Below are 13,501 nucleotides of genomic sequence, written 5' to 3'. Positions count from 1 at the left end.
CGTAAACATATTTCAATTAAACGAACTTCATGTTCCAGTAGTGGGTGCTTTCGAAATATTAAGAGAAAATACTAGAAATATGAACGTACTCTTTATTGTAATTTCTTTGAATCACAAAAACTTGAAAGACATGTACTGAATTGAAATGGTCGTATAAATGGACAGTTATAACAATCAATGTAATATTGTTTTGCACCGTAGGAGCCAAAGTTTGAGTCCCAGTTGCAGCTTTGTCTTTCTCCCGTTACACTGGTCCCCTTTGCAGTGCTCTCCTTCTTCCACAATAACATGCAGATACCCTAACCATGTCCCAGAAGTTCATGAAATACAAGGTATTCAGCAAATAGGGAAAATATATATTTCACTGATAGTTTTGGTAATCTGCTTCAAAACGTAAGTGCACAACTTCAGATTTGTTCATTTTATTTTACAGCACAAATAATTACAACAAAAAACAGTTCGGGATTTGGGGGGTGAGCCAAGCTAATAATTATGTAAGGGTACAATGATTCTGAAGGTAAGAAACTCCTTAACAACTATCTGTCTTTTGGGGGATCTCTCTTTCTGCGTCGTGTATGGTACCTAAGAAAAAAAGGAACAAAAGTTAAAATGTTCAATATACAGCGGATTCGGAAAGTAAGTACAGCCTTATTCTAAAATTGATTAAGCTGTATTCTCTCGAATCTACACACAATACCCCATAATGACAAAGCAAAAACAGGTTTTTAGAAATTAAAAAAATCTGAAATATTACATTTACATAAGTATTCAGACCCTTTACTGAGTACTTTGTTGAAGCACCTTTGGCAGCGATTATAGCCTCGAGTCTACTTAAATATGACGCTACAAGCTTGGCACACCTGTATTTGGGGGATTTCTCCCATTCTTCTCTGCAGATCCTCTCAAGCTCTGTCAGGTTGGATAGGGAGTGTCGCTGCAAAGCGATGTTTAGGTCTCTCCAGAGATGTTCGGTCGGGTTCAAGTCCGGGCTCTGGCTGGCCACTCAAGGACATTCAGAGACTTGTCCCGATGCCACTCCTGCATGGTCTTGGCCGTATGCTTAAGGTTGTTGTCCTGTTGGAAGGTGAACCTTCACCCCTGTCTGAGGTCCCGAGTGCTCTGGAGCAGGTTTTCATCAAGGATCTCTCTGTACTTTGCTCCGTTCATCTTTCCCTCAATCATGACTAGTCTCCCAGTCCCTGCCGCTGAAAAACATCTACACAGTATGAACCTGCCACCACCATGCATCACCGTAGGCATGGTGCCAGGTTTCCTCTAGACGTGACGCTTGCCATTCAGTCCAAAGAGTTCAATCTTGGTTTCATCAGACCAGAGAATCTTGTTTATCATGGCCTAAGAATCCTTTAGGTGCCTTTTGGCAAACTCCAAGCAGACTGTCATGTGCATTTTACTGAGGAGTGGCTTCCGTCTGGCCACCACCATAAAGCCCTGATTGATGGAGTACTGCCAAGATGGTTGTCCTTCTGAAAGGTTCTCCTTCTCCAGAGTAACTCTGGAGCTCTGGCAGAGTGACCATTGGGTTCTTGGTCACCTCCCTGACTAAGGCCCTTCTCCCCCAATTGCTCAGTTTGCCCGAGCGACCAGCTCTAGGAAGAGTCTTGGTGGTTCCAAACTTCTTCCATTTAAGAATGATGGAGGCCACTGTGTTCTTGGGGACCTTCAATTCTGCAGAAATGTTTAGGTACCCTTCCCCAGATCTGTGCCTCAACAGAATCCTGTCTCGAAGCTCTACAGACAATTCCTTCAACCTCATGGCTTGGTTTTTGCTCTGACATGCACTGTCAACTGTGGGACCTTATATAGACAGGTGTGTTCCTTTCCAAATCATGTCCCATCAATTCAATTTACCCCAGGTGGACTCCAATCAAGCAGTAGAAACATCAAGGATGATCAATGGAAGCAGAATGCACCTGAGCTCAATTTCTAGTCTCATAGCAATGGGTCTTATTTACATAAGGTTTCTGTTTTTAAGAAAAATGCCAACATTTCTAAAAACCTGTTCTCGCTTTGTCATTATGGGGTATTGTGTGTAGATGGATAAAATGTATTTTCCCCCCTCAATTTTAGAATAAGGCTGTAATGTAACAAAATGTGGAAAAGGGGAAGGGGTCTGAATACTTGCAAATGTACTGTATAGGTGATTTTAAAAAGGACTGAGTGAGGATTGTACCCACATTCATGCAAGTTTCTCACTCAATACATTAATTTACAAATTAGCAACATAAGGTACATTTTGGATACTTAAAAGGCCCAATGCAAACATTATCTCAATATCAAATCATTTCTGGGTAACAATTAAGTACCTTACTGAGATAATTTTCAATCAAAATGGTCAAAAACAAACAAAAATAGCTTCTTAGCAAGAGCAATTTCTCAAGCAAGAATTTTGCTAGGACTATCGGAGTGGGGAGGGGAAAACGGAAGCCTCGTTATTGGTAGAGACGTTTGGAACTCTTTCATATTGGTCTATTAACTAATTTACCACCTGGTGATGTCACCAAGCAGGCCAAAACAGGCTGAAATTTCAGGCGACCTTTTCAAACAGCTTTCTTACACCAAAAGAGCATTATCATTTTCACAGCATTCTTCCAACCTTAGCATGGAAATATATATAAAACACAGGAAATTACATTTTTGACTGCACTGGGCCTTTAATACTAAGGAAGTGCCATGTGAGTTCAGTACCAATATTTAATATGGAACGGGTGTGGCTTCTATCTATTGCCCTGCTTTGAGCAATCAACAACATAATTTTCCCCTTCTGAGCTCTTTATAATTTAGACAGTGCCCAGTTAGTACTGACTATCACTAAAGTGATTCAATCATAGAAGGTGTACTTACTGTCCCACTGGGTACCAGCGGTGCTTGGTGGTGTGAAACATTTTGCTGAGCTCCTCGATGGTGGGGGCCTGTTTGTTCTGCAGCACCTCCCTGCCGAGGTGGGCCTTCAGCACCTGGTCATGTGTCTCTGCCGGATTGGTCAGGGGGTCTGGCCGTAGAATGGGCTAGTGTCACAAATACACAAGAAAGCCCAAAACAATCAAGGACCATTTATGCTGTTTTTCAACCCAAATCGCAGGGCTTATTTAGCCATTTAATAGCCACCATGATGAGAAAAGGGGCATATTGCTGGCAGGGAAATCTCAGCCTCCCACAGACATGATTTTACAGATCAACCTGCAGGGCTTATTGTGTTTGCAAATGCAGTATTTAAGTTGTTTCCTTTTCCTCATCAGCTCTGTTAACTTCAGTATCGGCAAATCCAAGTTCTAATTTATTACCTGGGTAAGTTCATAAGGAACATCCTGAGAGGGATGGTAGCACACTATGGTCTTCCCATCAGATGTCACACCAATTTCCACCTTACTGCAATGAAGATGACAAGAAATTAACAAAGTCATCGCAATACACACAGTAACAAAATTATGATTTACTGTAACTAAGGCTACGTAGCAAGCTATCTACTTACCAATCATCATCAATGGAAGGTCCATGGATAGTTGACTTGTGAAGGACAGGCACAACGCCTGTTGTGGATATATTGGTTAACATAAATCAAAAGGTACAGTATGATGTGATTAATAACAGCCAAGCTACAGTCACAAGATTGCTAGCTAGCTGGGTTCTCTGCTAATATATGTGCGCTAACATTAACTAGATAGCTAGCTGACAAAAACCTTTCAGCACTTGAGATTGTGTTCATAAAACGCGTTCCTCAATCTTGCAAGTTTTACAATAGATAGTACTCACCTGTGCAGTGTTTCAGTTGAGTAACAGTTGAAAACCGTGTAAATAAACAATTCAACCTTTTTAAATGACCTGTTGCAGCCATGCTCAACAGAAATGTTGCATTTGTGTTTCATGGAAATATTTCCGTGTATGTACCACATGGAAATAGTTCCGTGTGAAAACGTAAACCCTACATTTAGTTCCGCAGTACAAACATTTACGAACAAATCCTTTTTCTTTAGTAAAGCCAAAGTAAAAAATACAAAAATAAAACAACTGGGGCAGTTTAACTGTCAAATTTATTTGGGGAAAAGTATTTATCACATTTGTAGAAATATATTTTTAGAATTGTAATCGAGTAAACTGAGAAATAATGGGATTTTAACATTTTGCTAATTCGTTAACATGAAACTCAAGTTGCAGCATTGCTCTTAACCTTCATATAATGGCAACTGAACATCGAAGGGTTACCGATGTGACCTCATACTGGAACCCTCTCAGTATTCCACAGTTCCACCGCCAATGGAGGAGGGGAAGGCAAAGGTATCAGTGAAACTTCAGCCAGAGGTTTTTAACCCATTCACCCTGTCTCCTCTGCCAGAACAGATGATCTGTGATGTTCTTGTTGACTGGGTGCAAAACAAACGTCTCTTTTCCCCCACTGCAGCCAGATGAATGGTCATCACTGACGTAACCCATGAGGTTGCATACTGTTACAGACTGGAAACATTTACAGAGCACAGGTCTGTGTGCTTAAGATTTGAACCGCAATGCAAAACTTCCAAAGCAACAGTGTCTCCAAAACCAGCAGGGGAAGTACAGGAGCCACAACCCTGGAACGTGCCTGTGACCCTGGCCAAGATGTTCCACAACCAGGTGTTAAATTACAGGCTGATTCACACAGACCGAGTGACTGGGTGCTCTTACTGCCAGGAGCAGAAGTGGGTTATGTGCAAGGCCTGCTGTGCCTCTACTAGGGTGCGCTTCCATGTGTGCCATGGGCGAGGCAGGGGCACCAAAAAGCCCTGCAGAGAATGCAAGGGTGAGAAGATGGTGCCCTGCATGTCCCTGGGCCGGATTTGCTGAGATGTGCGTGTGAAAGGGCCAGCTGTGCTACTTCAAAGAGCTGCAGGTGTACTACCGCTGTCATCGCGACAGGTACCTGCTAGGTGTCCCAGGCGGCATCCCAGAGGAGAGGATTTCTCATGCCATAGGGGAGATCCTCCACAATGGCTTGGGCCAAAAGGTGGCCCCATTAGTACCTTCTCTGTGGAAGAGGTCAACGCAGCCTCTGTGGATGGTGCAGTCGTCCCACTCCAGCTGCCCCCAGTGCCGCATCATTCAACAGAGACATCCACTGAGGGCAGTGCCAGTGACTCGAGTCCAGTATCGCTGGAGGGATACTTCTGGAAGTGTGTTTATTTTTGGAGTAGACCACTCCATCTACTGGCCAGGCTACCCAGAGAGGAGGATCCGTCTCTGTTGCCCCTGGTTATAGAACTGGTAATGCTCAAATCCCAGATAAAAGCTTCCTCAAACACATGCGTATGATAACAAAAAGATTGTCATCCTTTCCTTTTCAAATATCAGATTTACTACAGTACCAGTCAAAAGTTTGTACACACCTACTCATTCAAGGGTTTTTCTTTATTTTTTATATTTTCTACATTGTAGAATAATAGTGAAGACATCACAATTATGAAATAAAACATATGGAATCATGTAGTAACCAAAAAAAGTGGTAAACAAATCAAAATATGTTATATATTTTAGATTCTTCAAAATAGCCACCCTTTGCCTTGACAGCTTTGCACACTCTTGGCATTCGCTCAACCAGCTTCACCTGGAATGCTTTTCCAACAGTCTTGAAGGAGTTCCCACATATGCTGAGCACTTGTTGGCTGCTTTTCCTTCACTCTGCGGTCCAACTCATCCCAAACGATCTCAGCTGGGTCGAGGTCATTTGATTGTGGAGGGCAGGTCATCTGATGCAGCACTCCATCACTCTCCTTCTTGGTCAAATAGCCCTTACACAGCCTGGAGGTGTGTTGAGTCATTGTCCTGTTGAAAAACAAATGATAGTCCCACTAAGCGCAAACCAGATGGGATGGTGTATCGTTGCAGAATGCTTTGGTAGCCATACTGGTTAAGTGTACCTTGAATTCTAAATAAATCACAGACAATGTCACCAGCAAAGCACCCCCACACCTTCTCCTCCATGCTTCACGGTAGGAACCACACATGCAGAGATCATCCGTTCACCTACTCTGCGTCTCAAAGACGAGGCGGTTCGAACCAAAAATCTCATATTTGGACCAGGGGACAGATTTCCACTGGTCTAATGTCCATTGCTCGTGTTTCTTGGTCCAAGCAAGTCTCTTGTTCTAATTGATGTCCTTTAGTAGTGGTTTCTTTGCAGCAATTCGACCATGAAGGCCTGATTCGCACAGTCTCCTCTGAACATTTGATGTTGAGATGTGTCTGTTACTTAAACTCGGTGAAGCATTTATTTGGACTGCAATTACTGAGGTGCAGTTAACTCTAATGAACTTATCCTCTGCAGCAGAGGTAACTCTGGGTCTTACTTTCCTGTGGCTGTCCTCATGAGAGCCAGTTTCATCATAGCGCTTGATGGTTCTTGCGACTGCACTTGAAAAAACGTCCACATTGACTGACCTTCATGTCTTAAAGGAATGGACTGTCGTTTTTCTTTGCTGATTTGAGCTCTTCTTGCCATAATATGAACTTGGTATTTTACCATATAGGGCCATCTTCTTTACACCCCTACCTTGTCACAACACAACTAATTGACTCAAATGCAGTAAGGAAATACATTCCACAATAACTTTTAACAAGGCACACCTGTTAATTGAAATATATTCCAGGTGACTACCTCATGAAGCTGGTTGAGAATACCAAGAGTGTACAAAGCTGTTAAGGCAAAGGGTGGCTACTTTGAAGAATCTAAAATACAAAATAGATTTTGATTTGTTTAACACTTTTTTGGTTACCACATGATTCCATATGTGCTTTTTCATAGTTTTGATGTCTTCACTATTATTCTACAATGTAGAAAATAGTAAAAACAAAGAAAACCCTGGAATGAGTAGGTGTGTCCAAACTTTTGACTGGTACTGTAAATGTTTCAGAAGTTGGTCAAATCCTTATTTCTTTACAATTTTTCCTTGATGGGCCTTTCAGTAAATGTTTGAGTAGGTATTTCAGTTTTCACACATTTCACTTTGAACCAATGCAGGAATGTCACTGACACAATACATAGTTTATTCTGGGGAGAAAAAAAAAATTACCTCAGGATTTCAGGCCAAGATCAGCAAATTCCTACACAAATAATCATTGATGACACTAAACCAGATACCTGTGCCTTCACAATCACATTTCAATAGTTATTCCATTGATTGCTAGTCAAAAACAAATATCTATTGAATTATTTAGACATACATTCAGATAAATATTGACCTTCCTTGTTGCAAAGACATTTTAGCTCACAAAAACAAATATTTATGTTGTGCTTAATTATTAGGAGATCTGTTTTAGAAGAAAAGTTTGAAGAGAGAAAGTCCATCCACAGTTCTGGCAATGTTCTTGAAGTGCCTTCTTGGCCTCGGGTTGACAGAAAGTCTTTGGCTATGTGGATCTCTCTGTGTGAGTCCAAGGTGTCGCTCTGTTGATTGGAAGTTGGTCCAGAGTGGCTCATTAGGAAAGCTCCATATCTGCTGTGGAGGAAGTGCTGCTGGATGCCTCAGGCGCTGTGGTTGCCACCAACCGCTCCCGATTGCCAAACAACTCAGCGACTGGAGACAGCACATACATGGATGGCACACAAAGTCAGTGAACATACTCGGTCACGTACACACAAAACACACCATGTTGATAACCATCAGCTACTGATCTAACACCTCAGTGGCCAAGCGGACACACAGATATACAAACCCATGACTCTACTACCAAGCAGGAGATGATAGCTATATAAACTTAACAGTCAAAGCCCATAATAAATAGATGTTCAATACAGAGGGAGAGAGATACTATCCCTCTTTATTGAACAGGTAGTTTTTCGTAGCCACTGTGCTTCTACATCTGCATTGCTTGCTGTTTGGGGTTTTAGCTGGGTTTCTTTGTGACATCTGCTAATGTAAAAAGTGCTTTATAAAATACATTTGGTTGATTGATTAAAAAAGTGTAAAGGCTAGTTGCCATATTCTAAATATATATATATTTTTCTGGAACAAAAAGAAAATACATGATAGACTCAGCTCCTTGTCAGGCCTAGAGCAGAAGGTAATAACATTGAAACTGTACCTGCTGCCACATCACTTATGTCCCAAACCCGCAGGCCATCCCTCTGTCCTCCAAATGCATATACAAAGGGCATGTCAGGACAGCATGCTGCACAGAACAGCACCCCCTATCAACAGAAAGGGAACATTTTACCGCAACAGCCACATATACAGCACACATCCAAACATTCGCTGTTAGACAGAAACGTGATGGATCTTATTGCAATGACATGGCAATGATTACAGCGACAGAGAAACCATGTTTACCATTTTCATGTCCCGGGTGTGAACCAGATTTGGCTTGTTCCCCAAGATGTCCCAAATCTTGACGTGTTTGTCTGCTGACGAGGTGACCAAGCATCCCCGGATCTGGCTGCTAAGGTCTAAGCCTACAGGGCCAGAGACAACCAATTTCAATTCTGTTTCCCTGACTTTGAATGCCATGTTTGTGTACCAGTACTCATCCAGTATTTTAAAGTCTGAATATGAAGGGGTAGGGGCTAGAGGAAGTGGGGGCAGAAATTGGCCTGTAACCACACCCACCTGACACCTCTCCGTCATGTGCCCTTAGCGTAAACACCGGCTTGTCCGAGCGCGCGTCCAGACAGTAAACAAAGCCGTCCTCTGTGCTCGCCTAAAACACAGCCAAACATCAGTGAGAGTGGAAACAGGAAAGTGCACCAAGCATTTTCCATGTGAAAGTTAGCCAATATGCTATGCTATGTGAGAGGTGGCAGCTTACCAGGAAGTTGCAGGGCGAGAAGTGGTTCCAGGCGACCCTTTCCACCTGCCCGCTAAACCTCCAAGTGCGATGGCTGCTGTCCGGGCTGCGGCAGTCATACAGGATTGCCGACCTGGCCAGAGGAAGAAGACGCAGGTTAAGACTTGTTAATTTTGTACATTCACAATCCCAACCTCCTATATACAGGAGAAGACATTTAAAAAATAAAAATAAAACTATTTTAGGGGTTGTAATAGATTAAGATTGGACATACTTATCGTATGATCCTGATATCAGGGTCTGAGCTTCAAAGGGGTGGAACATCAACGTCTGAACCTAAAAGGGACTTGACTTTAATGTTTGAGATCAACATTACAAGTAAGCAGACGAGGCTACATCCAAAATCAATTTCACATTGTATTTTTATTATTTATTTAGAGTAGCCCCATTATGGGAAGTAAAACAGGCTGTAATGACTGGATACACGTACCTTGTCAGTGTGTCTGCGCAGTGTTGTGGCCGGCTTTCCCTGTGCCAGATCCCACAGGATCACTGTTTCGTCGGCTGACCCACTAGCCAAGATGTTGCTGTGGAAAAGAGAAGCAACACACAGAAACTCAGAGTAAAAATGGAGGGTAGGTTAGTGACAACGTAAGTGACATTGTGATTGTGTGGTTACACTGACATGAGTGGAAAGGTTTGGGGCTAGGGGTGAGGGGTAACGGGTACAACTCCAATATGACTCACCGGACCAGTTTGTTCCAGGATAAGTCCAGTACAGCGTCTGTATGACCTTCCACTGGCTCTGCTGCAGCCTAAAAATTCAAGTTGCATGTTAGGATACAGGCCATAGTGAGGAGACACCAACACCATAAACATAACAGTAGAAACTACCACATCCAAGTCCTTGTGGGAAAATGACCTTTTTGCTTTTCTTTTTCTTCTTGGAGGCCTTCTTGCTCCCCAGGGTGAAGGCAGGCTCTAGGCAGTCCACCACATCCAGGTCCCACACGTCGATCTGCGGTGTCATGTTGCCTACAGCCGCATAATTGCCTGTACAAACAGATGGGATTAATGTGAAGTCAAAAAAATGCATGTTATACACTAAGAAAACACTGAATTTAATGTCCATTTCGCAGAGTCGGGTTGAGATAAACTGCTGTTTGAGCTTAACTCAAAATCAAATCTGAGAATCCATTCAACACTATAAAAAGTGAATTCACTCACCTGTGCCTTCTGGACTAGGGTCAAAGTTAAGCCACTCCACACACAGTGGATAGGCTGGCAGGAGTATGTCATGGTGAACATAGAGGGATTCCTCCTCAGCATTGTATACTGTGCAGAGGCAAATAAATATTTATTAAAAACAACCTTTGTTTTTACACTGGCATGTACACAGAGTATACCAAACATTAGGAAAACATTCCTAATATTGAGTTGCAAACACAGCAGCATTGCAGTTCTTGACACAAACCATTGCGCCTGGCACCTGTTACCATACCCTGTACAAAAGCATTTAAATATTGTGTCTTCCCCATTCACCCTCTGATTTGCACACATTCATAATCCATGTCTCAAGGCTTGAAAATCCTTCTTTAACCTGTCTCCTCCCCTTCATCTACACTGATTGAAGTGGATTTGACATCAGTTGAAAGCTATGATCGCTTGTTGGTCAATCTATGTCATGGAAAGAGCATTTTTTGTACACTCACTATGTCTACACTGATACTATTTGATGCTGTGAAGCAAGAGTTTGTGTAAGTCTAAGCTGAGAGTCAAATTGCCAGTTAGAACAACAGTTTCTGTAACTCACCGTGAATCTCCAGGTTGCAGCAGTCCTTCTCTGCTCTGCCTGAAATTATGAGGTTATCATTGGGCTTGATTTGAAAGTCCTCTCGCTCATACTGGTCCTGGAGACACAAAGAAAAGATAACAACTAAGTCTGAATGACACAGAATTACCAGAAATGAAGAGCTGGGACGATAAACCGAAAATTATCGATACGACCACTTATCGCAGGCATTTTGCTGTTATCGTTCATTATGATAAGTAGCCTAAACAAGAGAAATGTGAAGTTTGAAATGAAATAAGTTTGTTTAACGGGACAATTGATGGCTACAACAATCAAACTAGTAGTAGTTGTTTTAAGGATGATAAAAATACTGTAGTGCACATTATAAACTTATTGTTTCTATTTATCGGTATCGCAACAATTAGGTCATTTATCACAATATGGATTTTTTAGGTGGCAGGTAGCCTAGCAGTTAGAGGGTTGGGCCAGTAACCGAAAGGTCGCTGGATCGAATACCCGAGGAGACATGGTGAAAAATCTATCGATGGCCCTTAAGCAAGACACTTGACCCCAATTTGCTTCAGGGGCGCCGTACTACTATGGCTGACCCTGTAAAACAACACATTTCACTGCACCTATCCGGTGTGTGACAAAATATATTTTATGTGATATGTATGGCATGCACTACTAGTTGGTCCCAAACCAGACTGGTGAGATGTTTCATCACTCTGAACTGGCACAGCCCTGGACTCACTGTGTCTTTGATGGTAATGTGAGGATCCTCATCATTGGTGCTGAACACTGTGAGGCCGGCAAGGCTGTCACCAAGGTTGGCAGTCACTGTGCCAGAAAAAAAGAGATGAACAGTAAGATAGTTCTTTGGGGGAAAAAACAAACAGTGATTAATACAGTCCTCTTGGCATATTAACAAACAGATAGAGATAACCCATGAATTTAAGATCAGACATAATCTGAGAGCAGATGCAGAAACTATATTTACCCGAGTCTTCCTCGTCATATCTATCCAAACCATACTCTGCTAGTTCATCAGCTTCCTCCCTTCCTGCTTCATTTTCATCTTGCTCTGGCTCCTGTCCCTGAACAGCTTCTGCCTCGTCACTCTGTTCCTGCCCGCTGGCCATGCCTTCATCATCCTCCTCCTCCTCTTCACCTACACGTTCACTGAGCAAACACAAATACATTAATTGCTAATCCTGAAAATGTATAATGTTGGGGTCAATTCCATTTTGAACTCATTTGATGAAAACCCCACCCCCCCATTGAGGAAACTATTTCTTAGTCACTTCGCTGGTCCAGAAATAATGAGTATTTCAAATATTTAGCTACACATTTCAATTAAATTCCTATATTGACTGGGTTTAAATAGCAGTTTCGGTCTCATAGTCCCACTCAGGTCAGTGTTCTTTTCTGAAGCCCTCCAAACAAACAAAAGTTATATGTCAAGTAAGTCACCCAAAAACTCCACCAACCCCAATTGTTCTTTTGCCTCTGCTATAATGCGTTGCAATTCTTCTTTGCTCAACTCCACCTGTAACAAAATGTGGCAGCAGGTTAAAACAGACGTTACCTAGCTGTTGCCATTAATTGTATTTGTATGAATTATGCTGTTTATTAACTATAAATTCTGTAATTTCTATAGAACGTATTAGCGAGCTTGCTAGTTGGGGTGTATTCATTAATTTGATTCCGTTGCAAAACGTTTGTCTGTTGCAAAACGTTTTGAAAACATTTTGCAACTGAAACCGTTTACTCCAAACTTAAAACGTTTTGCAACGAAAACGAGTTTCTATTTGCCAAATTATGGTAGGTCTCTCAAGGTTTCGTTCCGTTTGCTTCAGTTAGGTTCCTAGAGTAAACGGTTTCGGTTTTGCAACGGAATCCGACTAATGAAAACACCACAGATGTATTTTCTGTCTTTTAGACAATTTAGCTAGCTAGATTCTTACCTTATCTGGTGTTTCCTTCGAAACGCCTCGCTTTACCCATCCAACACAAGTGATTTGAGAACTCATTATTGACAACGTACTAGTTTCCTAGTAATGCACACGAAATTCAATGTAATGTTCAACTCTAAAGTGTACAAAAACAGTTCGTAAAGATCCAGAAGTTACATAAAAATGGCACACATTGACATGTGAGTTGAGTCCTACTTTGTCTAGACAGCCAGTGTCGCAGACTGATGACGTTCGAGGGGGGGGGGGGGGGGGGTGTCTTCTTCTTATTCTTTGAGTTTTTAGTGCCGGATCGTAACCAACGAACAGGTACATACACCCGCACTTACCGCACTGGAGTGTGAGGCAGGTCACGACCTGTCTATACCACTATATCCAAATCAAACCATTTTGGTCACATTCAAGTGTTTATAAAACGTTATTGCGGGTGTAGCGAAATGCTTGTGTTTCTAGCTTCGACAGTGCAGTAATATCTAACAATTTCACAACATATACCCAATACACACAAATCTAGTAAAGGAATGGAATAAAGAATATATAAATATATGGACGAGTAATTTCAGAGCAACATAGACTTAGATACAGTAGAATAGTATAGAATACAGTATATACATATGAGATGAGTAATGCAAGATATGTAAACATTATAAAAATGACTAGTACAATTTGGGTTATGTGCCTTCCTCAAGGGCACATCAACAGACTAACCTTATCAGTTTCGGGAGTCAAATTAGCAACCTTTCAGTCACTGGCCTAACGCTCTAACCGCTAGGCATGGTGCCGGAGGGAATGGCTGCCGTTTTATGGGCTCCTAACCAACCGTGCTATTTTGTTTGTTTTTTCGCATTGTTTGTAACTTATTGTGTACATAATGTTACTGATACCATATCTTATGAACGAAAAGAGCTTCTGGACATCAGAACAGCAATTACTCACCTCGAACTGGACAAAGAATTTTTCTTTAATG

The 13,501-nt window shown here is 41.9% G+C and overlaps 2 protein-coding genes across 2 annotated transcripts; both read right to left on the bottom strand.

Annotated features, from left to right (window-relative positions):
• Window positions 1-72: 72 nt before the first annotated feature.
• LOC120032026 (39S ribosomal protein L42, mitochondrial-like) lies at window positions 73-3,886 on the bottom strand. Its single transcript, XM_038977939.1, has 5 exons — window positions 3,772-3,886; window positions 3,491-3,548; window positions 3,303-3,387; window positions 2,863-3,026; window positions 73-582 (listed from the first exon to the last, which is right to left on the bottom strand). The coding sequence occupies exons 1-5, from the start codon at window positions 3,851-3,853 to the stop codon at window positions 537-539; spliced, it is 435 nt and encodes a 144-aa protein (XP_038833867.1). The 5' UTR covers window positions 3,854-3,886; the 3' UTR covers window positions 73-536.
• Window positions 3,887-7,006: 3,120 nt separating this feature from the next.
• LOC120032234 (periodic tryptophan protein 1 homolog) lies at window positions 7,007-12,769 on the bottom strand. Its single transcript, XM_038978228.1, has 15 exons — window positions 12,529-12,769; window positions 12,052-12,110; window positions 11,562-11,743; window positions 11,316-11,401; window positions 10,583-10,679; window positions 9,997-10,104; window positions 9,692-9,822; window positions 9,517-9,584; window positions 9,260-9,356; window positions 9,044-9,105; window positions 8,791-8,902; window positions 8,592-8,682; window positions 8,316-8,437; window positions 8,071-8,176; window positions 7,007-7,562 (listed from the first exon to the last, which is right to left on the bottom strand). The coding sequence occupies exons 1-15, from the start codon at window positions 12,592-12,594 to the stop codon at window positions 7,465-7,467; spliced, it is 1,485 nt and encodes a 494-aa protein (XP_038834156.1). The 5' UTR covers window positions 12,595-12,769; the 3' UTR covers window positions 7,007-7,464.
• Between the last annotated feature and the right edge of the window lie 732 nt (window positions 12,770-13,501).

Source organism: Salvelinus namaycush, chromosome 38 (genome assembly GCF_016432855.1).
Source record: "Salvelinus namaycush isolate Seneca chromosome 38, SaNama_1.0, whole genome shotgun sequence".
Taxonomy (NCBI): domain Eukaryota; kingdom Metazoa; phylum Chordata; class Actinopteri; order Salmoniformes; family Salmonidae; genus Salvelinus; species Salvelinus namaycush.
Note: the sequence above shows the minus strand (reverse complement) of the source record. Positions and strands in the feature narration are given on the sequence as shown.

Excerpts from the sequence above, each read along its gene's own strand:
- LOC120032234 (XM_038978228.1), bottom strand. The coding sequence starts at position 12,594 with ATGAGTTCTCAAATCACTTGTGTTGGATGGGTAAAGCGAGGCGTTTCG. Across the intron at positions 9,823-9,996 it reads CCCTAGTCCAGAAGGCACAG|GCAATTATGCGGCTGTAGGC; the intron begins GTGAGTGAATTC and ends CTGTTTGTACAG. Across the intron at positions 8,438-8,591 it reads ACATGACGGAGAGGTGTCAG|GCTTAGACCTTAGCAGCCAG; the intron begins GTGGGTGTGGTT and ends CTGGCCCTGTAG.
- LOC120032026 (XM_038977939.1), bottom strand. The coding sequence starts at position 3,853 with ATGGCTGCAACAGGTCATTTAAAAAGGTTGAATTGTTTATTTACACGG. Across the intron at positions 3,388-3,490 it reads CCTTCCATTGATGATGATTG|TAAGGTGGAAATTGGTGTGA; the intron begins GTAAGTAGATAG and ends TCTTCATTGCAG. Across the intron at positions 3,027-3,302 it reads TTCCTTATGAACTTACCCAG|CCCATTCTACGGCCAGACCC; the intron begins GTAATAAATTAG and ends TTGTGACACTAG.